The sequence below is a fragment of the Nerophis lumbriciformis genome, linkage group LG17 (assembly GCF_033978685.3).
Source record: "Nerophis lumbriciformis linkage group LG17, RoL_Nlum_v2.1, whole genome shotgun sequence".
Lineage (NCBI taxonomy): Eukaryota > Metazoa > Chordata > Actinopteri > Syngnathiformes > Syngnathidae > Nerophis > Nerophis lumbriciformis.
In genome coordinates this window covers 3,384,179-3,409,049 of record NC_084564.2, presented here as the reverse complement: position 1 = coordinate 3,409,049, position 24,871 = coordinate 3,384,179, and the positions used below count along the sequence as shown (strand labels likewise).

The 24,871-nt window shown below is 43.2% G+C and overlaps 2 protein-coding genes across 5 annotated transcripts in view; one reads left to right on the top strand and one right to left on the bottom strand.

Moving 5' to 3' along the window:
• The window catches only part of myo7aa (myosin VIIAa), a 56,255-nt gene extending 45,303 nt beyond the window's left edge, over positions 1 to 10,952 (top strand). For all 4 annotated transcript variants that reach the window (XM_061972257.1, XM_061972256.1, XM_061972255.1 and 1 more), the window contains 12 exons: positions 161 to 318; positions 403 to 556; positions 1,438 to 1,593; positions 3,723 to 3,828; positions 5,765 to 5,878; positions 5,998 to 6,085; positions 6,156 to 6,262; positions 6,332 to 6,517; positions 6,587 to 6,703; positions 6,915 to 6,998; positions 7,074 to 7,193; positions 9,564 to 10,952. In XM_061972257.1, the coding sequence (XP_061828241.1) occupies positions 161 to 318; positions 403 to 556; positions 1,438 to 1,593; positions 3,723 to 3,828; positions 5,765 to 5,878; positions 5,998 to 6,085; positions 6,156 to 6,262; positions 6,332 to 6,517; positions 6,587 to 6,703; positions 6,915 to 6,998; positions 7,074 to 7,193; positions 9,564 to 9,656 (1,483 nt within the window). In that variant the 3' untranslated portion in view covers positions 9,657 to 10,952. The remainder of the gene's footprint in view (positions 1 to 160; positions 319 to 402; positions 557 to 1,437; positions 1,594 to 3,722; positions 3,829 to 5,764; positions 5,879 to 5,997; positions 6,086 to 6,155; positions 6,263 to 6,331; positions 6,518 to 6,586; positions 6,704 to 6,914; positions 6,999 to 7,073; positions 7,194 to 9,563) is intronic.
• A 7,908-nt stretch (positions 10,953 to 18,860) lies between these two features.
• gdpd4a (glycerophosphodiester phosphodiesterase domain containing 4a) overlaps positions 18,861 to 24,871 on the bottom strand; it is a 43,573-nt gene continuing 37,562 nt past the window's right edge. The window contains exons 16-20 of the mRNA XM_061973258.1: positions 22,020 to 22,177; positions 21,142 to 21,289; positions 20,824 to 20,906; positions 20,619 to 20,698; positions 18,861 to 19,121 (exon numbers count right to left, since the gene is read on the bottom strand). Of these exons, the coding sequence (XP_061829242.1) occupies positions 19,015 to 19,121; positions 20,619 to 20,698; positions 20,824 to 20,906; positions 21,142 to 21,289; positions 22,020 to 22,177 (576 nt within the window). The 3' untranslated portion in view covers positions 18,861 to 19,014. The remainder of the gene's footprint in view (positions 19,122 to 20,618; positions 20,699 to 20,823; positions 20,907 to 21,141; positions 21,290 to 22,019; positions 22,178 to 24,871) is intronic.

The following is a 24,871-nucleotide window of genomic DNA, read 5'->3' as shown; positions in this document are numbered from 1 at the left end:
TTTGTTATAAAATATAATTGTCCAGAAGATTGTGCTAAGATAAGTATTAAGATTCAAGGACAACTGGGCCAATCTCTGATTGAACCATCCATTCATAGCTTTACCCATACAATGAATATAACACAATAAAATAGTTAAGTACACCATGTGCTTCCTGCAGGCCTCCCCCCAAACACACACTAAGCAGAGTAATGGTAACCAAGAATCGGGGTAAGGACAAGTTGTGGAGTTGCACCCGAGAGCCTCTCAAACAACCACTACTGAAGAAGGTGGTCCAACACGAGGATCTCGCTCAAGAGGCCTGCATGGCATTCATCGATATCCTTTACCACGTTTATATTGTTGTAGGTGTTGGGCCGCCTGACAATCAAAACCGACATGTTACCTTAATGTGTGTCCTACCTGTGATGAAGTACATGGGTGACTACCCCTCCAAACGCACTCGATCGGTCAATGAGTTGACCGACCAGATCTTTGAGGGATCGTTGAAGACGGAACTTCTGAAGGACGAGATCTTCTGTCAGATCATCAAACAGCTCACCGACAGCCATGTCAAGTGTGTACAAGCACACAAAAGACCTATGAATAGATAATGATTATATTGTGACATATATTGTGATGAAGCGACTGGGATGAGAATCAGCACCTCCAAGTCCGAGTCCATGGTTCTCGCCCGGAAAAGGGTGGAGTGCCATCTCCGGGTTGGGGAGGAGATCTTGCCCCAAGTGGAGGAGTTCAAGTACCTCGGAGTCTTGTTCACGAGTGAGGGAAGAGTGGATCGTGAGATCGACAGGCGGATTGGTGCAGCGTCTTCAGTAATGCGGACGCTGTATCGATCCGTTGTGGTGAAGAAGGAGCTGAGCCGGAAGGCAAAGCTCTCAATTTACCGGTCGATCTACATTCCCATCCTCAACTATGGTCATGAGCTTTGGGTTATGACCGAAAGGACAAGATCACGGGTACAAGCGGCCGAAATGAGTTTCCTCCGCCGGGTGGCGGGGCTCTCCCTTAGAGATAGGGTGAGAAGCTCTGCCATCCGGGGGGAGCTCAAAGTAAAGTCGCTGCTCCTCCACATCGAGAGGAGCCAGATGAGGTGGTTCGGGCATCTGGTTAGGATGCCACCCGAACGCCTCCCTAGGGAGGTGTTTAGGGCACGTCCGACCGGTAGGAGGCCGCGGGGAAGACCCAGGACACGTTGGGAAGACTATGTCTCTCGGCTGGCCTGGGAACGCCTCGGGGTCCCACAGGAAGAGCTGGACGAAGTGGCTGGGGAGAGGGAAGTCTGGGCTTCCCTGCTTAGGCTGCTGCCCCCGCGACCCGACCTCGGATAAGCGGAAGAAGATGGATGGATGGATGGATATATTGTGACATAAATCTAACTGAACATTTCAAGTGAAGATTATATAAAGCTTAGCATGTCTGTGTGTCTGCCAACAGGTACAGTGAGGAAAAGGGCTGGGAGCTGTTATGGTTGTGTACTGGTCTCTTCCCACCCAGTAACGTGCTGCTTCCGCACATCCAGCGCTTCCTACAGTCTAAGAGACAACACCCGCTCTCTGCTGACTGCATGCACAGGCTACACAAAGCTTTACGGTAGTTACAAACTTTAAGTCTACATTGTATAAGTAGACATCATACCTGCCAACTTTTGAAATCAGAAAAACCTAGTAGCCGCAAAATGATTGATTGCATTCAGACAGGTTAAAATGTTGCTAAAACCATCACTTTTCTATCAGTCACAGTGACTTTTCAAAACAAAAATATTACAGCAAAAATCATATGGGTTGATTGACATGTTTATTCTGTAAGCTAACTTCAATAGTTTGAAATTATTTTGACAGTTAATGCCAGTTATCCTGTCAACCTTTCACAAGACTTCAATTTGTTGATTGAAAGTATAAACAGTATAAACACTTTTTACAGTAAACAAATGGTAAAACAGTACTAAACAATTCCATTAAAAAAAAAATTGGTGTCATTATTAACTTTCTGTCCAAGCTTGTATAATCTACTGCCTTGTTCAATTGTAAAAAATATTCTGTGCCTAAAATTCACATTTCTATCACAATTATCATACTGTAAACATGGTAAGCTAACTTCATTAAAATTAATAGTCCTGTCAATAGCATGGAATTACAATTCAAATGTAGTTTTTTTGTAAGCCTTTCAAAAGAATTCAAAATATGACAAATTAATGAAAATTAATTTAAGCCATCAGACACTTGAAAAGTGGCACATCACATCTCTAATGTAATCATTTTAACTTTTCAACAGAAATAGCACTGCAAAAATATTAAGGACATACTTCTGTATTTTGGTAGTTATGAAAAATCTTGTCTGTACAAGGTGCAATTCGCGTAGTTTTCACCCTTTTTGGAACGGATAATTATTCCCGTATAGGCTTTTGAATATTCTTCACGGAATGACTGCAGTTTTCTTTTCGGTTTAAGACTCGTTTGCGATTATTCTCCGGCTGATTCCATGATCGTTCGCTCGTTTGGAAACAATGGCAACTGGTGCCTCCTGCTTGGCAGCGGTGCTATAAATAGCCTCGCGCATGGCATTCGGAATGGCTCGATAGGAAGTTACGGGAAGCAGTGTCGATTGTCATTGTTGTTATGCGATTTCGTGAATAAAACTTAAATTATTTTTTTTTTTTTTTCCATTAATGAAAAAACGTATTTTTTATCACTGCAACCGTAACCCGGAATAGGTTGATGAAAACCGTACTAATTACGGGAAAACCGGAGTAGTTGGCAGGTATGAGACATGTAGGCTAGAAGCCAAATATAATCGTTTCTGTTTAAGTTCATTTGAACAGGGACAACACACATTGATCAACATTGGTGTAACTGCGTAGGTTTTAGCTACACAGCTAGTTTCCAACCATAGTCGCTGGGCAAGATGCATAGATTGCCAGCAGCAAACAATATCCAATAAAACAACAATCATTAATAGCCTGCTTAAAATAGTAAAACAATTGATTAATATCTCACACACATCTATGGCAACATTTAGCACAAGCACTACACATTATGCTTCAACAGCACCATGAACAATTACACACAGGCATGGTTGCACAGGCAGCAGGCAAGTAGCACAAATCAGCAATCAATAAAATACATTAATATGTGCACAAGTTTGATTCTCAAGGAGTCATGATTTTAGCATATTTTTAAATTGCCTAAATGTATCAACATAGCGTACTTGAAAAGGGATATAGTTCCAAAATTGGACTGGCAGAAGGCCCTTTTCCTGAGGGGAACTATCAGTTTGTTCAAAGAGGCAGATCTAGTTTGCCTCCTGCTCAGATCTGAAAGTAGTGGTGGAGCCATGACCACGTAAGATTTTAAAAAACAGATCAGCATTGAGAAATATTACTGCATTTTCCCAATTAAGTGGTTTATATTTCATGACGAAAAGGTTTCATGTGCAGGACTTTCAGAGCCTGTTTATACACAGAATAGATCGGATTCAGTGTTGTCTTACAGCCATCTAAATGTCTTCATTGTGAACTAACAGAAAGGAAAAGCAAGGCCAGCAACACTCGTGTCCTTCTTATAATTTTAATATAAACCGCACAGGCGCTACCAAACAGATTGGTTTCGACAAGGTCTTCGTCAATGTGTTTTTAATGTGTTTTATTACGTTTTTTTTGGAGTGTGTGTTTTTCCTGTATTTTGTTCATTGTCAACTAAACCTATTGGTTGCCATGGTAACAGAAACGGTTCCAGGAAGTATCCTCCACATCTGGTGGAAGTGGAGGCCATCCAGCATAAGACCACGCAGATCTTTCACAAAGTTTACTTCCCTGATGACACAGATGAGGTAACACACACACACACTACTTAATATTGATTCTGTCATGATCTGTGGTCTAGACCATGTTTTGTTTGGTTATGTTCCGTTCGGTTTAAGACCCCACTAGTTCCTGTTTGCGCTCCCTTGTTTGGTCACCATGGCAACTCATTGTTTTCACCTGACTCATTTTTGACACACGCACCTGTTATAATCAAAGAGACTATTTAAGCCTGTCATTTTCAGTTAGTCGTCCTGGCATACTTGCCAACCCTCCCGGATTTTCCGGGAGACTCCCGAAATTCAGCGCCTCTCCCGAAAACCTCCCGGGACAAATTTTCTCCCGAAAATCTCCCGAAATCCAGGCGGAGCTGGAGGCCACGCCCCCTCCAGCTCCATGTGGACCTGAGTGACGTGATGACAGCCTGTTCTCACGTCCGCTTTCCCATAATATAAACAGCTAATGATCGAGGGCGAGTTCTTGGTTTCTTATGTGGGTTTATTGTTAGGCAGTTTCATTAACGTCCTCCCAGCGCGGTAACAACACACAACAACAGCAGTCAAGTTTTCGTCCCCGTAATTCGTCTGCCGTAAACAGCAATGTTGTGACACTCTTAAACAGGACAATACTGCCATCTACTGTACATGCATATATGTGACCCACCCATAATGTGTCACATTTTTGTGTTGATTTATTTATTTTATTTTGTGGTTTGAATTCGTTTTTGGAGCTGTCATTACACATTTATCAGTATTCACATTGGTCAGTAGGGGGCAGTAGGGCGTTTCTTCCCAATTGAATGCTATCACCTGCAGACCGGAAGTGTCTTGTCATTCTGATGAGCGCGACCAGTCTGTGAACAATTGAAACGTCCTGTGTGCTTTTTCCTCCTGTATAACAGGTTAGTTTTGGTGAATCAACTCACTGAATAATATCCATGTGATCTTTATAAGTTTAAGTACACATTCTGATGGTGGAGCCTAACTCTAAAGTGTTTGTGAGTTGTAGTTTGTATTGTGAATGAATCCAGTGCACAGCTGCAGTAATCAATACAAAAAGGCGACGTGAGTACGCAATGTTTATATAGGAACTTCTGATCCTAATTCAGACTCCCAAATTAGAGCTCCCGTTTTCTTATTGATTTTATAATGTATATTTGTATAATGTGTGTGTTCTGAAATAGTGACAGAGAATAGAACAAGAATGGACAATTCAACCCTTAACTCAACAATGACTAGATGAGTGTTATGTGTGTGTGTATATGTTTAAATAAATGAACACTGAAATTCAAGTATTTATTTTATTTATTTATATTTATATATATATATATATATGTATGTATACATATATATATATATATATATATATATATATATGTAATAAAATATATATATATATATAGCTAGAATTCACTGAAAGTCAAGTATTTTTTATATATATATATCTTAACCACGCCCCCCGCCCCACCCCCGACCACGCCCCCACCCCCCCAAATCGGAGGTCTCAAGGTTGGCAAGTATGCGTCCTGGAGACATTGATATTCTGTTCATGCTCTGTTGATGTGCTTTTCATGATCGATTCATACCATAGTTCATGCTTCATGCCATGCCACGTAACTTTTTGTTTATTCAAGCCACAGTCTAGTGAGTTTTTTAGTTTCATGTTTCATGTCACAGTTAGCGAGTTTTTCATGTCCTAAGTTTTTTTTGCCTTTGCTTTCACGTGCGTTGGGCACGCTCGCCTTCGGGTTGTTTTTTGTTTCATACGCTAAGTTTGTGTCTCCGCCTTGTGAGCGCCTTTTGTTTGTACTTTTTATAGTCAAGATTAAATGATGTTCCTACCTTCTACCGAAGTCTGGTCTAGTCCGTTTGCATTCCGGGAAAACGATCCTCGCAGTAAGCTGCGTAAAAGTCCACGTCATGACAGATTCTACAACAAGTGTACTGTCATGTAATAATTGTGCAGGCATTTGAAGTGGAGTCCAGTACCAAAGCCAAGGATTTCTGTCAGAACATCTCCACCAGACTGCTGCTCAAATCTCCTGAGGGATTCAGCCTCTTTGTAAAGATCTCAGACAAGGTCAGAGATTAATTTCCTTGAACAATAGCACTTGCTTATCAGTCATTTCTAAAATTATTATTTCCCTGTGTATTGGTTGAAAGACAAATCTAATCTATTATTTGTAAATGTGTGTGTAGGTTATCAGTGTTCCAGAAGGAGATTTCTTCTTTGATTTTGTGCGACATTTGACGGACTGGATCAAGAAATCGCGTCCAGCAAAAGATGGTATTAAACACAACTTTATCTCTTTTAATAAATCAAACTTGCGTCCTTAAAAGTGACCTTTACCTTGCAGGAATGGTTCCCTCTCTGACCTACCAGGTGTTCTTCATGAAGAAGTTGTGGACTAGCACAGTTCCAGGAAAGGACTCCTTCGCCGACTCGATCTTCCACTACTACCAGGTAAATCTTGCTGGGAAGATACCATAAAAACGGGACAAGAGTCATGACAAACGTTTTCTCATCATTCAGGAGCTGCCCAAATACCTGCGTGGCTACCACAAGTGTTCGCGAGACGAAGTTTTCCAACTAGCCGCTCTTATCTACAGAGTCAAGTTCGAGGATGACAAATCCCACTTTCCAACCATTCCCAAGATGCTGCGAGAACTGGTCCCCCAGGATCTCATTCGTCAGATGTCACCAGATGACTGGAAAAGGGTACAACCTGAAAACTAATGACAAAATGTGGATGTGGATGTGAAGACTGACTATTTTGTGTGTGATCAGTCTGTGGTGGCCTTCTTCAACAAGCAGGCCGGTAAATCACAAGAAGAAGCCAAGCTGATGTTTTTAAAGATCATCTACAAATGGCCAACCTTTGGCTCTGCCTTCTTTGAAGTCAAGGTAATAAACCAGTCAGTATCTCTCACTTCATCTTTGAAATTTGGTGACTTTTAAAACCCACTGCTGCTTCATGCCCAGGAGACGGGGCTGTACTGCACAATATAGTTTCCATTCCCAATCTTGAATCTTCTTGATCAAAAAGTCATTTATCAGTAGACTCCGTTTTAGATCAACCATTCGATAATGTTAAATTGTGTTCTTAACTATTTAGCAAACCACAGAACCCAACTACCCAGAGATCTTGCTGATTGCCATCAACAAACATGGAGTCAGTCTCATTGACCCAAAAACCAAGGTTTGTTTAAAGCTGCTGTGCCTCAATACAAGGCCTGGATGTAATCGGTTCTCCCTTTTTTTTGTCACTGCACAGGATATTCTGATCACACATCCCTTCACTAAGATCTCTAACTGGAGCAGTGGGAACACCTACTTCCACATCACCATCGGCAACCTCGTCCGAGGAAGTAAACTCCTCTGTGAAACCTCGCTGGTGGGTGGAGGCAGCATGCACATTTTTGCATCTCTATTCTAAAACTAGGATCTAAATCCGCGAGGTCAGAATAAAGTCATGAGTTGTCCTTGCAGCTCAATTGTTCATATTTGCAAGACATTTTGGACATCCATCCATTTTCTACCGCTTGTCCCTTTTGGGGTGGCGGGGGGTGCTGGAGCCTATCTCAGCTGGTATATCCTGGACAAGTCGCCACCTCATCACAGGGCCAACACAGATAGACTGACAACATTCACACTCACACTCACACACTAGGGCCAAGTTAGTGTTGCCAATCAACCAGGTGCATGTTTTTGGAGGTGGGAGGAAGCCGGAGTACCTGGAAGGTACCCACGCAGTCACGGGGAGAACATGCAAACTCCACACCGTAAGATCCCGAGCCCGAGGTTGAACTCAGGACTACTCAGGACCTTCGTATTGTGAGGCACATGCACTATAACCCCTGTCCCACCGGGCTGCAGTTGTTTCCAATTTTATAGGAACATTTGACAAGACTCTGCAGCATCGCGTGGACATCGGGGGCGGTACCTCTGGATTGGCAGACCGGGGTGGTGGTTCCTCTCTTTAAGAAGGGGAACCGGAGGGTGTGCTCTAACTATCGTGGGATCACACTCCTCAGCCTTCCCGGTAAGGTCTATTCAGGTGTACTGGAGAGGAGGCTACGCCGGATAGTCGAACCTCGGATTCAGGAGGAACAGTGTGGTTTTCGTCCTGGTCGTGGAACTGTGGACCAGCTCTATACTCTCGGCAGGGTCCTTGAGGGTGCATGGGAGTTTGCCCAACCAGTCTACATGTGTTTTGTGGACTTGGAGAAGGCATTCGACCGTGTCCCTCGGGTAGTCCTGTGGGGAGTGCTCGGAGAGTATGGGGTATCGGACTGTCTGATTGTGGCAGTCCGCTCCCTGTATGCTCAGTGCCAGAGCTTGGTCCGCATTGCCGGCAGTAAGTCGGACATGTTTCCAGTGAGGGTTGGATTCCGCCAAGGCTGCCCTTTGTCACCGATTCTGTTCATAACTTTTATGGACATAATTTCTAGGCGCAGTCAAGGCGTTGAGGGGATCTGGTTTGGTGGCTGCAGGATTAGGTCTCTGCTATTTGCAGATGATGTGGTCCTGATGGCTTCATCTGGCCAGGATCTTCAGCTCTCACTGGATCGGTTCGCAGCCGAGTGTGAAGCGACTGGGATGAGAATCAGCACCTCCAAGTCCGAGTCCATGGTTCTCGCCCGGGAAAGGGTGGAGTGCCATCTCCGGGTTGGGGGGGAGATCTTGCCCCAAGTGGAGGAGTTCAAGTACCTCGGAGTCTTGTTCACGAGTGAGGGAAGAGTGGATCGTGAGATCGACAGGCGGATCGGTGCGGCGTCTTCAGTAATGCGGACGCTGTATCGATCCGTTGTGGTGAAGAAGGAGCTGAGCCGGAAAGCAAAGCTCTCAATTTACCGGTCGATCTACGTTCCCATCCTCACCTATGGTCATGAGCTTTGGGTTATGACCGAAAGGACAAGATCACGGGTACAAGCGGCCGAAATGAGTTTCCTCCGCCGGGTGGCGGGGCTCTCCCTTAGAGATAGGGTGAGAAGCTCTGCCATCCGGGGGGAGCTCAAAGTAAAGCCGCTGCTCCTCCACATCGAGAGGAGCCAGATGAGGTGGTTCGGGCATCTGGTCAGGATGCCACCCGAACGCCTCCCTAGGGAGGTGTTTAGGGCACGTCCGACCGGTAGGAGGCCGCGGGGAAGACCCAGGACACGTTGGGAAGACTATGTCTCCCGGCTGGCCTGGGAACGCCTCGGGGTCCCACAGGAAGAGCTGGACGAAGTGGCTGGGGAGAGGGAAGTCTGGGCTTCCCTGCTTAGGCTGCTGCCCCCGCGACCCGACCTCGGATGAGCGGAAGAAGATGGATGGATGGCATTTTTAGGAAGGCCTTTTTCTGTTCCCAGTTCTCAAAGCAAGGTCTTTGAAAGCATGCTGAGAAACATTTTCTATGGAAAAACAACAACAAATGGGCTTTGACTTGAAAAGAGCTTTACTTCAAAGTATTCACAGCATTTTGACACTGTAACCCTATTCACCTTCTAATGATGGAGCATCAGAAGCAACTGAGAGTTCAGTAACTTGCCCAATGATACTTCAGACTGACAGGCTGGAGGATCAAACTCACAACCATCAGGTTCGGTGGTAAAAACTTCTTAGCTGCACTTCAAAATCTTGTAAAAAGTATTTTATAAAAAGTGGAAGGAGAAAACTAAAACTTTTAATATTTCTGTATGAATATGTTACTTTACTCTCACCTCGTCTTGTACTAAATAAGTCAATTATATAATAATTCCTAGTTTCTGTCACACCCCTTTAGGGTTACAAGATGGACGACCTGTTGACCTCCTACATCAGTCAGATGCTCACCACCATGAACAAGCAGCGATCAGGGCGAGGTCTCAACAAGTGAACTTCTTACTGGCAGGAGGCCGCAGAACTCATCCGCCTCTTGCGCCCGATTGGCCACTACTGCAGCTGGGGGAGGACCTTCAGCCACCAGTTGTGGTGGATGAGTCGTGGCGCTTCTGCCAGTTCGGAAGTGTCCACTCTCCCCGGGGGGAATTCGGTTAGAAGCAGTAGTTATGACGGCGACGACGGCGACCCCGGCGAAGGTCCCAGCAACTACTACAACCTTTACCAGGACGAGGACGAGCTGTCTAGTGAGGATGACTACCTCTAAAAATGATGCAACAGGGTTCTCCTAATGACCTTTTGACCCAACTTCTCATATTCAATAGATGTCTAAACAGCCAAACGTGTTTTTCGGACACCTGAGCTAGTTCTGCTTCTTTTTATAAGAAAAGTATCACAACACTTCTGCTGTAGGTCACTACAAAATATGTTGTGCTGCTGCAAATGCAACTTAATTTTTAGCATCCCTTGTAGTTTAGTCCGGTGTAATTTTCGAATGTGTATGTATATTCCCTCTCGGTAAGTACAAATGCATAAGATGCAGTTGAAAATGATGGTTTTGTTGATTATCACTGTTGGTACATTTTTTTGTTTTAAAATGCTGAAGTTGTAACTCATGTTCAGATGTGTTTTCTCAGATGTTTGGACCAAGACAAGATATTTGTTGCATTTCAGTGTAGATGTTAAGTTAACTGTAGGTATCACGTTATTGAGGATGTCAAGATGTTTAGTTTGCTTGGCTTTGTTTTGATCCGATTTAACAAGAGAGTAAGAGGTTGCATAGTGCCAAACTTTCCATGTGAGGCCTTTGTATTGTCTTCTCCGTGTGGATTGTTAGGTGCTTGTTCCTGCATAACTAGTTGAATTTACATTATTTGTACAATATTAAACTTTAATTTAACTGATTAATGATTTATTCGTGTAACGTAGTAGATGAGACATGTTGTCATTTAAACGCTATATGTTAGCTTTGTGTATTTTATATTGTATACAGTAAAGTAAAATATGTCCTAAAATACAGTATTTTCCTCAGATTAGTTAAAGTTGTTCAGAAATGCAGTGTGTTATCTTTGAGTCAATTATAATTATTGACTATGGTACCTAGCCTTGGCTAACCGTCACATTAACTTGTTACTCAAATTTAACTTTGCAGCAAGTTTGTATGTGGGTCACTGACATATGTCATGCATATTTTTGTGTGTAACTGCATTATTTCAGTTAAATAACACAAAACATGCCCTGGTTAACTTTACTCTTTAAAATTGATTTAGTTTGAATAAGGTTTCACTACATTCAAATACAGGTAAAAGCCAGTAAATTAGAATATTTTGAAAAACTTGATTTATTTCAGTAATTGCATTCAAAAGGTGTAACTTGTACATTATATTTATTCATTGCACACAGACTGATGCATTCAAATGTTTATTTCATTTAATTTTGATGATTTGAAGTGGCAACAAATGAAAATCCAAAATTCCGTGTGTCACAAAATTAGAATATTACTTAAGGCTAATACAAAAAAGGGATTTTTAGAAATGTTGGCCAACTGAAAAGTATGAAAATGAAAAATATGAGCATGTACAATACTCAATACTTGGTTGGAGCAGATGACATGGCACCCCAAACCATCACCCAACCATGCAAATTTTGCATTTCCTTTGGAAATCGAGGTCCCAGAGTCTGGAGGAAGACAGGAGAGGCACAGGATCCACGTTGCCTGAAGTCTAGTGTAAAGTTTCCACCATCAGTGATGGTTTGGGGTGCCATGTCATCTGCTGGTGTCGGTCCACTCTGTTTCCTGAGATCCAGGGTCAACGCAGCCGTCTACCAGCAAGTTTTAGAGCACTTCATGCTTCCTGCTGCTGACCTGCTCTATGGAGATGGAGATTTCAAGTTCCAACATGACTTGGCGCCTGCACACAGCGCAAAATCTACCCGTGCCTGGTTTACGGACCATGGTATTTCTGTTCTAAATTGGCCCGCCAACTCCCCTGACCTTAGCCCCATAGAAAATCTGTGGGGTATTGTGAAAAGGAAGATGCAGAATGCCAGACCCAAAAACGCAGAAGAGTTGAAGGCCACTATCAGAGCAACCTGGGCTCTCATAACACCTGAGCAGTGCCAGAAACTCATCGACTCCATGCCACGCCGCATTAACGCAGTAATTGAGGCAAAAGGTGCTCCAACCAAGTATTGAGTATTGTACATGCTCATATTTTTCATTTTCATACTTTTCAGTTGGCCAACATTTCTAAAAATCCCTTTTTTGTATTAGCCTTAAGTAATATTCTAATTTTGTGACACACGGAATTTTGGATTTTCATTTGTTGCCACTTCAAATCATCAAAATTAAATGAAATAAACATTTGAATGCATCAGTCTGTGTGCAATGAATAAATATAATGTACAAGTTACACCTTTTGAATGCAATTACTGAAATAAATCAAGTTTTTCCAAATATTCTAATTTACTGGCTTGTACCTGTATATTGGTGTATGTTTTGGCAGCTCAAATCCTTAAAATTATTATTACTGGTACTTAAGAAAGGTCAGTATTTTAATTTAATGATACACGTTCATCCATCCATTTTCTACCGCTTGTCCCTCACATTCTGATCAAAAAAGAACAGCAAAAAATGTCTGATCCTTTAAATGGTCTCTTGTTCTTAATTTAACTGCTGAAATCTATTGAGCTTTATGGCTGAGTTTGTAAAAGAGCTTTATCATTGTATGAATAAAGAGCCTCTGAAGTTTGTACACTTTCATGTAGGAATGCACAGTAAAAAATGTTGTCAAGACCAATACCATATCTACCATTCTTTTAAATTTAGATTTAACTCCATGTAGTTTGTCTACACCTTTCTTTTGGGGCAACTTATTTAACAGTGCAGGCGTCTTCATAGGCTTTCAAATCACCATCGTAGCATTTCAGGTGGCTGATAAGGTTTGATGTGTTGAGGTCTGTTTTTTTCCCCTCCACGCAGAATGTTAGCGGACCATTTGGTGCAAATAGCATGCAAAATGTGTTTTTCTGAAACAGTGAAGTTGTCCACCACCATATTTTGCTGCGAGCTTAGGGGACGTTTACAACAGCCTGTTTACAACACAAGTAGGAAAAAAAATAGCACTTAATTTTCTCACCCTAGTCAGCCTAACCCACCTAGACCACAATACCTGTACATGTAATCTCACCTCATTGGACCATTTTTAATAAATCAGTAATTTTTTTTATCGGAATGACGTCATAATTGTTCATATCATTCCATCCATCCATCTTCTTCCGCTTATCCGAGGTCGGGTCGCGGGGGCAGCAGCCTAAGCAGGGAAGCCCAGACTTCCCTCTCCCCAGCCACTTCGTCCAGCTCTTCCTGTGGGACCCCGAGGCGTTCCCAGGCCAGCCGGGAGACATAGTCTTCCCAACGTGTCCTGGGTCTTCCCCGCGGCCTCCTACCGGTCGGACGTGCCCTAAACACCTCCCTAGGGAGGCGTTCGGGTGGCATCCTGACCAGATGCCCGAACCACCTCATCTGGCTCCTCTCCATGTGGAGGAGCAGCGGCTTTACTTTGAGCTCCCCCCGAATGACAGAGCTTCTCACCCTATCTCTAAGGGAGAGCCCCGCCACCCGGCGGAGGAAACTCATTTCGGCCGCTTGTACCCGTGATCTTGTCCTTTCGGTCATAACCCAAAGCTCATGACCATAGGTGAGGATGGGAACGTAGATCGACCGGTAAATTGAGAGCTTTGCCTTCCGGCTCAGCTCCTTCTTCACCACAACGGATCGATACAGCGTCCGCATTACTGAAGACGCCGCACCGATCCGCCTGTCAATCTCACGATCCACTCTTCCCTCACTCGTGAACAAGACTCCGAGGTACTTGAACTCCTCCACTTGGGGCAAGATCTCCTCCCCAACCCGGAGATGGCACTCCACCCTTTTCCGGGCGAGAACCATGGACTCGGACTTGGAGGTGCTGATTCTCATCCCAGTCGCTTTACACTCAGCTGCGAACCGATCCAGTGAGAACTGAAGATCTTAGCCAGATGAAGCCATCAGGACCACATCATCTGCAAAAAGCAGAGACCTAATCCTGCAGCCACCAAACCAGATCCCCTCAACGCCTTGACTGCGCCTAGAAATTCTGTCCATAAAAGTTATGAACAGAATCGGTGACAAAGGGCAGCCTTGGCGGAGTCCAACCCTCACTGGAAACGTGTCCGACTTACTACCGGCAATGCAGACCAAGCTCTGGCACAGATCATACAGGGAGCGGACTGCCACAATCAGACAGTCCGATACCCCATACTCTCTGAGCACTCCCCACAGGACTTCCCGAGGGACACGGTCGAATGCCTTCTCCAAGTCCACAAAACACATGTAGACTGGTTGGGCAAACTACCATGCACCCTCAAGGACCCTGTCGAGAGTATAGAGCTGGTCCACAGTTCCACGACCAGGACGAAAACCACACTGTTCCTCCTGAATCCGAGGTTCGACTATCTGGCGTAGCCTCCTCTCCAGTACACCTGAATAGACCTTACCGGGAAGGCTGAGGAGTGTGATCCCACGATAGTTAGAACACACCCTCCGGTTCCCCTTCTTAAAGAGAGGAACCACCACCCCGGTCTGCCAATCCAGACTATTATTGTGTAACAAAATCAATAAGTGACAGGTATAAACTTATTACCAAAAACTAATAAAAAGTGTGCAAATGGAAGCCTATCTAATTTGTTGTAAGTCAGGTAGCACAACTGGAAGAAATGTTAGTTTAATGTCTAAATCTTGTAAATGTTTATAAGTTTTGTTAATGTTTTTTAAATACATTTTAAATGCCTCAGTCAAGTAAGGAAAAATCAGCACGACGGTGAGCAACTAAGCGCTTTATAGGACCTATTTGTTATTGACATGTCTGTCACAAATACAGCAACTGAAAATGCCACAAAACATTGTCCCAGCAACCACATTTTGTTTTAATAACAGTTGACAATGGCAGAACAGTTCAGTACAACTGCAATCAGAATTTAGAATCCAGACTTTTCCACGTTGTACCAATATCGTCATTCAGCATTTGAACAAAACAGCAAAAATGGGCCGATTTTTCAATTTTTGCTCAATCCAGTCAAATAATTTTGGGTTTGTAATCAATTAAAACATGCAGAGCCGCATGCACTGAAAAATAAAGAAATGGATCAGATTTATATAGCGCTTTTTTCTAGTGACTCAAAAGCGTGTTGCACTGAGAACCCATCATTCATTCTGTCCACATTCACACAGTGATGGTGGTAATCTCCTTTCTTAGCCAGAGCTGCCCAGGGGTAGACTGACCACCACCAAACATTCATACACCAGTGTGGGGGACACTGGGAGCAAGGTGGGTGAAGTGTCTTGCCCCCGGACACGCCAGTGACTAGGATGGCGGAAGCTGGATTCGTACCAGAAACCCTTAAGTTTCTGGACTGCTGCTCTACCAACTGAGCCACACAGTTAAATATAACACATTTAAGAGAGCTGTTCACTTTAAGCGGTATATGGCAAAACATCTCTGAATGTAAAGCTTTTATGCATCTTCTCTACGCTGTATTTAGCTCTTCCTTAACGGGAAGAAAAACATTCCGGCTATAAAGACAACTGAGAAATGTATTCCTAACGAAAACTATTGTACTGAAATTAAACTCTTGGGTCTACTTGCTGTTTCTTGTGGTTAAAATTAAGACATGTATTCCTAACAGAAATTATTACCGTATTTTCCGCACTATAAGGCGCACCTAAAAACCACAAATTTTCTCAAAAGCTGACAGTGCGCCTTATAACCCGGTGCGCTTTATATATGGATAAATATTAAGATTCATTTTCATAAAGTTTCGGTCTCGCAACTTCGGTAAACAGCCGCCATCTTTTTTCCCGGTAGAACAGGAAGCGCTTCTTCTTCTACGCAAGCAACTGCCAAGGTAAGCACCCGCCCCCATAGAACAGGAAGCGCTTCTTCTTCTACTGTAAGCAACCACCCGCCCGCGTAGAAGAAGAAAAAGCGCGCGGATATACCGTACGTTTCATTTCCTTTGTGTGTTTACATCTGTAAAGACCACAAAATGGCTCCTACCAAGTGACAGGGATCCGGTTCATGAAAAGACGCAATCTCTCCATCCACACACGGATTACTATTTCACAGCAACTGATATTCCTGTGAACCGCACTGTGGATACAACGGGAGCACGTACGGTGAATATTCGCACCACAGGGAATGAGAAGTCATCCTTCACTGTGGTTCTAGCTTGCCATGCTAATGGCCAGAAACTTCCACCCATGGTGATATTCAAAAGGAAGACCTTGCCAAAAGAGACCTTTCCAGCCGGCGTCATCATAAAAGCTAACTCGAAGGGATGGATGGATGAAGAAAAGATGAGCGAGTGGTTAAGGTAAGTTTTAAGTTTACGCGAAGAGGCCGGGTGGCTTTTTTCAGCAGCTCCGTCCATGTTGATATACGACTCTGTGCGCGCCCACATCACGCTGGTTTTTAATATATTATTAAAGTTTGACTGACCTATCTGACTGTTTTTTTGACATTCCTTTAGCGCAGTTAGATGCGGCTTACAACACGGGGCGGTTTATAGGTGGACAAAGTTTTGAAAAATGCCGTTCATTGAAGGCGCGGCTTTTAACCCAGGGCGCCTTATGGTGCGGAAAATACGGTATACTGAAATAAAATTCCTGGTCTACTTGCAGTTCCCTGTGGCTAATTTCAATAAACTAACTTCCATCTTTGCACACATTACCCATTCACAAGTGGTTGTGAATCTATAATTAATTGCACTTACTTTTTCCACTTCCAGCACTGCAGACACACTCCTAAACATCTCACAGAAGTCACTCCAAATAAAAGGTTGAGACACGTTTAACGGTTGACTCCAGTTGGGACAACACAAAAGAAACGTCCCCGAAGATGCTGTGTTCACTGCCAACAGAAAAAGCTTGTTGGACTTCCTTCTCAAACATTTGGCACTCGCCTAGCAGCAAACTGAAATCAGAATACGTTTTTACAAATATGGCCTCCACAAATTCAGTTGAATACAAAGTCCACAGCCACAGATACCTTTTGGAGATTCTCGTGGTACATTCATTCTGTCAGTCAATCCATCTGCCATCAACAAACCACACAATTAAAATTCTCAGAGCACCTGTACATCTGAAAAAGAAAAGTAGAGGTCCAACTGAGAAGGTCTTGTCTGTTTTAACTTCTTCTGGAGCACAGTTCCACTTTATATCATCAGCTTTGACCATAGTTGCCAACCTTGAGACCTCCGATTTCGGGAGGTGGGGGGTGGAGGGCGGGGCGGGGCGTGGTTAAGAGGGGAGGAGTATATTGACAGCTAGAATTCACCAAGTCAAGTATTTCATATATATATATATATATACACACAGGTAAAAGCCAGTAAATTCACCCCAAACCATCACCCAACCATGCAAATTTTGCATTTCCTTTGGAAATCGAGGTCCCAGAGTCTGGAGGAAGACAGGAGAGGCACAGGATCCACGTTGCCTGAAGTCTAGTGTAAAGTTTCCACCATCAGTGATGGTTTGGGGTGCCATGTCATCTGCTGGTGTCGGTCCACTCTGTTTCCTGAGATCCAGGGTCAACGCAGCCGTCTACCAGCAAGTTTTAGAGCACTTCATGCTTCCTGCTGCTGACCTGCTCTATGGAGATGGAGATTTCAAGTTCCAACAGGACTTGGCGCCTGCACACAGCGCAAAATCTACCCGTGCCTGGTTTACGGACCATGGTATTTCTGTTCTAAATTGGCCCGCCAACTCCCCTGACCTTAGCCCCATAGAAAATCTGTGGGGTATTGTGAAAAGGAAGATGCAGAATGCCAGACCCAAAAACGCAGAAGAGTTGAAGGCCACTATCAGAGCAACCTGGGCTCTCATAACACCTGAGCAGTGCCAGAAACTCATCGACTCCATGCCACGCCGCATTAACGCAGTAATTGAGGCAAAAGGAGCTCCAACCAAGTATTGAGTATTGTACATGCTCATATTTTTCATTTTCATACTTTTCAGTTGGCCAACATTTCTAAAAATCCCTTTTTTGTATTAGCCTTAAGTAATATTCTAATTTTGTGACACACGGAATTTTGGATTTTCATTTGTTGCCACTTCAAATCATCAAAATTAAATGAAATAAACATTTGAATGCATCAGTCTGTGTGCAATGAATAAATATAATGTACAAGTTACACCTTTTGAATGCAATTACTGAAATAAATCAAGTTTTTCAAAATATTCTAATTTACTGGCTTTTACCTGTATATATATATCTACATCCTGAAAATATGCAAACAAAACTGTGTTTAGATAATTGATACTTCAAACTTGCATAAATATAACATGAATATAACATAACTTGGCTTCTGAGAGCTTAAAAATGTAATGAATAAAATGCTAAAGTTGTTGATAAACAAGCAATTATTTTAATAATTAAATATGGTCATTTTAAATGACTTATTATGATAATTTAAAATGTATTATTTCAAATATGTTTATTTTAATGTACCGGTATAATTCTATGGCTGGATGTAATAAGGAGTCAGAAAAAATACCAAAAAAAAAGTTTTGATGTTTTTAGCAAAATATAGTACAAATGTATTTAGTTATTGTTTTTTTAATTAATAAATATATTTATTTTTAGGTAAGATAAACATAATAATACAATGTATCTCTAGTCTGGATGATTTAGTTTTTGTCACCCTGTTGTCCTCCCGTAGTGAAAAAAGGCTGTCCTCACTCAGGTCCGCATGGAGCTGGAGGGGGCGTGGCCTCCAGCTCCGGCTGAAAATCGGGAGATTTTCGGGAGACTATTTGTCCCGGGAGGTTTTCGGGAGAGGCGCTGAATTTCGGGAGTCTCCCGGAAAATTCGGGAGGGTTGGCAAGTATGGCTTTGACTCTCTCTCTCTGAGTCTCACTTTCACTTTCACTTGTCCATGTGATGCCGCTGGTGAATGTTTGGTTTCGTCCACTGTAAAAGTGAGATATCATTGTCTTGTGGCTGAGCTCACCATTAAAAAAGTTCAAGCATGTCAGAGCAGCTGATGTGGACAAGGTAGTGGGATTAATGTGCTCCGAAGTCTTTGGACCGTCCCACTTGGTATTTAAGTGCATGACGTTGGGCTCAGCAGCTGGAGGCAGTCATCTGAAAGGTGAAAGGTGTTTAAAAAAAAAAAAAAAAAAGCCCACACTGCTGCATTTCTCCACTGCTTTGGTAGCAAAATATCAGAATCATCTCTGGACAAGTTAGACTGTGCTTAGGATTTCAGTTAAAAATAAAAATATAACATAATGATAACTATTATGTGCATTTCTGTCACTCCTCTGTGATGGTGGGCAGGTGGGGGTTAGGGTGTAAAGTGGGCGTGCTGCGCTGTTCGGGCTGAACGTTGACACCAGAGATGGACCAGACATCGCTGAGCTCTGCAAATGTCAAACAGGTGACAGTGTAATAGGCAAACGTTATGATCTGTAGCTGCACATACTAAATACACATGTATTAGAGATGCGCGGTTTGCGGGCACAACCGCGGAGTCCGCGGATTATCCGCGGATCGGGCGGATGAAATTAAAAAAAATTAGATTTTATCCGCGGGTCGGGTCGAGCGGTTAAAATAAAAAAAAATTAGATTTTAAATAGATTCAGGCAGGTGGCAGTTAAACCAATTCGGAAATATACATACATAGTTAAATGTTGTTACCCACATACGAAAAACGAGCAGGCACCTGCAGCATATGCCACAACAGAAGAAAAAAAAAAAAAGAGATGGACATTTTTACAGAGCGGAGAAGGGACGCCTCGCCGGGGTCCGGGACCGAGGCCCCTTCCCCTGAGAGGGCCCCACCGGGAGCCGTAGCTGAGGCGATCCGCGAGAAGGGCCCGACGCACGTCCAGGGTCACCACCGCGCCCACCGCACCGACACCCCGCCTCGTCCGCCTTCGCCGCGGCCGGCGTCACGCGCAGCAGGTAAGCAGCTTACCTGCCCGCCACCCCCGTGGCCGGGGGCTCGTAACAGGGGTCACTCCGCGCGCTCCGCCCGCGCAGCTTACCTGCCCGCCACCCCTGTTGCCGGGGGCGCGTAACAGGGGTCACTCCGCGCGCAGTGCGCTCACGAAAGGGGTGGGGCTCACCCTGGTTGATATAGACAGCAGGACGGTGGCCATGGAAGTCGGAACCCGCTAAGGAGTGTGTAACAACCCACCTGCCGAATCAACTAGCCCTGAAAATGGATGGCGCTGGAGCGTCGGGCCAATACCCGGCCGTCGCCGGCAGCGAGACGCGCTTGGAGGTGCGCTCAGCGCGGCTCCCATATGATTGCGCACTGGTGTGCGTCTGGGTCGTGACAGCGTGGCACGCGAATGTCTGTGCTGCATTGGATCAGTCTCCTTTCTTTAACAGGCAAAAAGCTTTATAACCTCACTAATGCCTTGCATCGTCTATATTAGATATATAACAACAGGCGGGTGCGGGCGGGTGCGGTTCTGATCAAATGTTAGGTCGGGTGGATGGCGGATGGTTGACGACTTTCTGATGCGGTTGCGGATGAAATAATTGCCTATCCGCGCATCTCTAACATGTATTGATTGCGCACTATATGAAAATGATCTATTGTTTATGAATGTTTTCTAAAGGAGACACTGAAGCTTGCAGCAGTTTTAAAGAGCTCGTACAGGGTGCCTGAGGGTTCTTGACATGCAAAGAGGGGTCATGCAGGGTGTGATGGGTTGAAAACCAAGGGTACGGTGATGAGGGCGGCAGCAGGCGTGCCTGAGTGGAAGGGGCTCCAGTGAACACAGATGACCTCCGAGGAGTCTAACACACACACACAACACATATCGAAAATGCAACCACATAAACACAACAACACATGATCACTGCATGGAATTGACAACATGAAGAGAGGGAGCATGTTTTCATACCAGTCCTAAACTTGCTGTATGGTCCATTCTCATGAGTCTGACGACTGCCTGACAGGAAGGGCAGGCCTCTCTCTCTCCACCTGTGACACACACACACACACACAATATAATGAAATTCCATCTTCAGCAGCCTCAATAACTGAACCTCACACAGTCACAACATTCGAATTAGAATAAGCAAAGGTGTTTGTGTGTGTATACGCACCAATGGAAAATGAAAATGGAGATGATGAGTATTGCAGAAACAACATCAGTTAGGATCCACATCAGAGTATATTCCTCAGGGGTCTAGTGAGAAAGTGAGAAAGATTACATCTGTGAAGTGTGAATATTGTTTTTTCATTCAGGCACTGTGACACCACACACTAACTATAATAACTCATTTGAATTGACACAGTGATGTCACATTTATGCAACCCAAAGTTCCGTTTTTTCCCCCCCACTGTAAATCACAATGGATGCAAGTAAATTGCTGAACATTTTTTGTAGCATAGTATACATACAATGAAAGTAAAGTGTTCACCATGAGGAAGAGAGGCTTGTCAATGTTGGACAGAATGTGGATGGAGTTGGTGGTAAGAGACTGAGCTCCAGCACACCAGGCCAGAGTGTAGAGCCACGGCTGGCTGATCACATACAGGTTAGTGCTGATATTCACAGAGCGGTATTTGCTATGGACAGAAAATTAGAGGGACAAGGTGAGCGGCAAGCAGGAGCGATCTTCAAAGACTTGTCTTTCTTGAAAAGAGATGAAGTATGAAGGCTTTCTTCTCCGGGCACATTTACATAACATGGTACACTTGCACAATCAAATAAATGGAATACAAGAATTGTATTCAATGTGATGTCAATCAATCAAAACTGAGTGTTATCTCTGTAAAGGCAGACTTTTTGAAATGGATGTTGTCGGAGGCAGATATTTACATATATCCGAATTTAAGTGTTACTACTTTTATTTCATAGTCATATTTGAAAACAGCTCGTGTTCTTCCAATTGTGGTCTTTTGGTTGTCTGCAAAACTGTGTGCTTAACCTTGAAGTGAGGAATGTTAGAGAGAGCGATAATAAGCATTTGTTTTGGCTAAGAGAGACATGACTGCCAGGTGGGGAGGAAGAGGAGAGGGGTTTTGATCGGGGGAGACAGACCATTTTGGCGGCGCGATAGAATGTTCTATGCTGGACTGGTCTCAAAAAATATATCTGCAAAGCTTTGCCAATATATTACAAAATACCTATTCTGTCTCTGGTGGTTTTTTCAACTCAGCTTTAAGTGTCGTAAAGAGCTTGGGAGCGACTTGTGACTTGAATTCCCTGGGAGGAACAACTGGTCCAAAACGCAACAATGTCTATTGTACCTATAAACTAACTGGTGAGTGTAGGTATTCCTGCATCTGTGCGTACCTGATCTGTTCCTGTGACATGCTGCTGTAGTGCAGATTTAGAGTAGTAATGTGACCATCTAACAGCTCCTGAATGGACCATCTTTGTCCAGAAGTCTGCTGCAGCTCCGGGTCCACAGCCTGGACAAGCTCCCTGTCCTGAGATGGAAGCCACAGCACCTACACACCCATATGCATGAATGATACATCATGTCCAAAACACACAACCAAGATGTCACAACCTTTAAAAAGTGTTACTTGCTATCGCAACTGCATGCACTCATTGTTTGAAAACAAATATTCAGTAAACTGCAGGGTTTCCCGTAGATTGCCAAGTTGCCTGTGGTGTGTGGTCACAATGACATCATATAATTTGCTAAAATATGATTTTCTTTAAAAAGGCTAAAACATGTGTACATTTAAACAAGTCTGTGTTATTACTAATTAGTAATAACATATATTTCTATATTATATCGTTTTGCCATATATTCAATCGTTGTTGCTTATTGCATGTACTTAGTTGAGAATTTTTGAAGTGTCGAGAAACTTTTAGTGACTTTTTCTTTATTAAAAACGACGAGCAACAAATTTAGCATCTTTTTCTGGCATTAATATAGAAAGTACTCATGTTTACAGACCCTTTGCTTCTGTCTCTCGATGTCCACGACGAAATAGGCGAGCTGCAGCGAGCATGACAATCCACTTGTTTCACATGCTGCTCCAGTTGGACTTTCTCTCCTCACTGTCCTCTTAATATTTGCACATTTTTTAGATGGTTGTCCACAGGTACATCTGGGATACTTTAAAGTTGCATTCACTTTGCAGACACGATGACTACGTTTCAGACAATTGCGTGTGTCTTGTTCAGATTGCATCCGCATACCTGCCAACTTTTGAAATCAGAAAAACCTAGTAGCCAGGGTCCAGGGGCCAGAGGCCCCGGTAGGTCCAGGACAAAGTCCTGGTGGGGGGTTCAGGCTTCGCCCCCCGACGCAAAATGATTATTAGCATTCAGACAGGTTAAAATGTTGCTAAAACCATCACTTTTCTATCAGTCACAGTGACTTTTCAAAACAAAAATATTACAGCAAAAATCATATGGGTTGATTGACATGTTTATTCTGTCAGCTAACTTCAATAGTTTGAAATTATTTGGACAGTTAATGCCAGTTATCCTGTCAACCTTTCACAAGACTTCAATTTGTTAATTGAAAGTATAAACAGTATAAACACTTTTTACAGTAAACAAATGGTAAAACAGTACTAAACAATTCCATAAAAAAAAAAATTGGTGTCATTATTAACTTTCTGTCCAAGCTTGTATAATCTACTGCCTTGTTCAATTGTAAAAAATATTCTGTGCCTAAAATTCACATTTCTATCACAATTATCATACTGTAAACATGGTAAGCTAACTTCATTCAAATTAATAGTCGTGTCAATAGCATGGAATTACAATACAAATGTAGTTTTTTTGTAAGCCTTTCAAAATAATTCAAAATATGAAAAATTAATGAAAATTAATTTAAGCCATCAGACACTTGAAAAGTGGCACATCACATCTCTAATGTAATCATTTTAACTTTTCAACAGAAATAGCACTGCAAAAATATTAAGGACATACTTATGTATTTTGGTAGTTATGCTGTCAACATTTAACAAGATTTCTTCAACTTGGACTTGAAAGCATAAATAGTATAAACACTTTTAACAGTATAACAGTACTAAACAATTCCAATAGATAACATTGGTGTCATTACCTTTTTGTGGCTAAAATCCAAATTTATTCTATCAGATTGATCATGCCAGTGCGATTGGAAGTCCATGCTCAATTTTTGCCTCCGTAAATAAAACTTCGGCATTTATTACATCCAAAGAATCTGTTTGGGCGACGAAAAACGTTGAAAGCTTTCCACTTGTATCGCTAGCAACGGCATTAGACTTGTGTTTTTTTGTCCCAACGTGGTCTTTTACATCGCTAATTCCTCCGTGTCCGATCGAAAAATCTTGTCTGCACAAGATGCAATTCGCGTAGTTTTCACCCTTTTTGGAACGGATAATTATTCCCGGATAGGCTTTTGAATATTCTTCACGGAATGACTGCAGTTTTCTTTTCGGTTTAAGACTCGTTTGCGATTTTTCTCCGGCTGATTCCATGATCGTTCGCTCGTTTGGAAACAATGGCAACTGGTGCCTCGTGCTTGGCAGCGGTGCTATAAATAGCCTCGTGCATGGCATTCGGAATGGCTCGATAAGAAGTTACGGGAAGCAGTGTCGATTGTCGTCGTTGTTACGCGATTTCGTGGATAAAACTTTAAAAAAAAAAAATGTTTTTAATTAATGAAAAACCGTATTTTTTTATCACTGCAACCGTAACCCGGAATAGGTTGATGAAAACCGTACTAATTACGGGAAAACCGGAGTAGTTGGCAGGTATGCATCCGGTTTTGGCAGCGCTGTTTTCGGTGATCAAAGTCTTTATTCAGAAGTCAAATTTTCGGTGCATCACTTGTCAATAGCGCGCAAACAATAGGCTATATATATCCATTCATACTGTAACGACCTGCTTTTATGTTGTGTGGCTTTGATTTGATGTTCATATTTCCCATGATTGCAAACACATCGTCCAGGCCTGAAAGCGGACTGGCGGAGAATGAGGAAGTGTTGCTGTGTGTCCGACATAAGTGTTTGCAAGGAAGGTAAAACCTCTTGGAATTGGACCGGTTGTTATCATTATCATCATCGGGGCGGCATGGCGTAGTGGGTAGAGCAACCGTGCCAGAAACCTGAGGGTTGCAGGTTCGCTCCCCGCCTCTTACCATCCAAAAATCGCTGCCGTTGTGTCTTTGGGCGGGACACTTCACCCTTTGCCCC